General features: G+C 33.2%; 1 protein-coding gene across 1 annotated transcript in view; it reads left to right on the plus strand.

Annotated features, from left to right (window-relative positions):
• LOC110460699 (deleted in malignant brain tumors 1 protein-like) overlaps positions 1-1,616 on the plus strand; it is a 66,774-nt gene that overhangs the window by 1,931 nt on the left and 63,227 nt on the right. Inside the window, exon 2 of the mRNA XM_021513755.1 lies at positions 252-418. Within this exon, the coding sequence (XP_021369430.1) occupies positions 252-418 (167 nt within the window). The remainder of the gene's footprint in view (positions 1-251; positions 419-1,616) is intronic.

The following is a 1,616-nucleotide window of genomic DNA, read 5'->3' on the forward strand; positions in this document are numbered from 1 at the left end:
GTCAGTAACGGTATAGACATGTTGTGTTTTTCTGTTACAGAGATTATAGTATCGCTACTATTGATGGAGGGTCAGTAACGGTATAGACATGTTGTGTTTTTCTGTTACAGAGATTATAGTATCGCTACTATTGATGGAGTGTCAGTAACGGTATAGACATGATGTGTTTTTCTGTTACAGAGAGTATAGTATCGCTACTATTGATGTAAGGTCAGTAACTGTACATGCATTATTTGGTTTTTCTGTTACAGAGATGTGTCCATTGCCACCGTTGAGGGTGTATTTGGAAACGGAACTGGTAAAATATTCTATGATGAATTGCAGTGTACTGGAGAGGAGACATCACTTGAAAACTGTCGTTCGGACAGCTTCCACGACTGTTTTCATTCAGAAGATGCCGGGGTCATATGCGATTCAAGTAAGTTCCCCATGTATTTGACACTCTTGCATGTTTTCTTAACTCATTTTTCGTTATAAGATATACTTACTCAGTGTTTAACAAGGTATTAATATCGTTACCTGACAAAGTGACCAGAACAATCCGTCCTTAATATCGTATCCTAACAAAGTGACCGGAACAATCCGTCCTTAATATCGTATCCTGACAAAGTGACCGGAACAATCCGTCCTTACTATCGTATCCTGACAAAGTCACTAGAACAATCTGTCCTTAATATCGTAACCTGACAAAGTGACCAGAACAATCCGTCCTTTTTAATGTCTGAGTTAGTGACAACTAACAAGTAATGAAGCATATTTCCCATTCTTAGTTGATACTATAATATTAAGTCTTACTTATCATCGTTAGATTCCAGAATTGTTAATATTTATTATCATTTTAGGAGATACCGGTGTAATAAGCCTTATTTGTCATCAAGTTAGAAGATGCCAGAACGTTTAGCCTTATTCATAATCATTAAAATAGCTACATTTAAATAAATTTGTTATCATTTTAGTTGGTTCTTAAACAATTTTCCATCTTTATTAACATTTCAGTAAATACCAGAACATTTGCTTTATTTATCATCACCAGCAAATTAGCATTATATATCATAATTAATTTTTCTTATCATCATTGAAATTTATACCAAAATAATTATAGATCATCATTTTAGCTGATACTAGTTTAATCAGCCATGCTTATCTTGACTTCAGTAGATAAATGAACACTTAGCCTTATTTATCACCATTGCATTACATATAATAACTGTTAGTTCTATATCCCGTCTAGACCGTAATGAATGAGGTACTGTTTTACATATTACATATCATAACTGTTTTACACAGCTTCGTAACATACAAATTAACAGAATTTTATGCTAGTCAATTTTCGATATTACTTTCGTATCATGACATTCGTAGAATTTTAGTGACAACGAAGCGTTTTGAACGTTGACGTTTGTTATTTGTAGAGGTTATACAGGAGTGTTTGTTATAAAGGTTATAAAGGAGTGTTTGTTATAAAGGCAATACAGGAATGATTGTTATCAATGCTATACAGGAGTGTTTGTTATAAACTCTATACAGGAGTGTTAGTTATAAAGGCTATAGAGGAGTGTTAATTATAAAGGCTATACAGGAGTGTTAGTTATAAAGGCTATATAAGAGTGTTAGTT

Source organism: Mizuhopecten yessoensis, unplaced genomic scaffold (genome assembly GCF_002113885.1).
Source record: "Mizuhopecten yessoensis strain PY_sf001 unplaced genomic scaffold, ASM211388v2 scaffold10457, whole genome shotgun sequence".
NCBI lineage: Eukaryota > Metazoa > Mollusca > Bivalvia > Pectinida > Pectinidae > Mizuhopecten > Mizuhopecten yessoensis.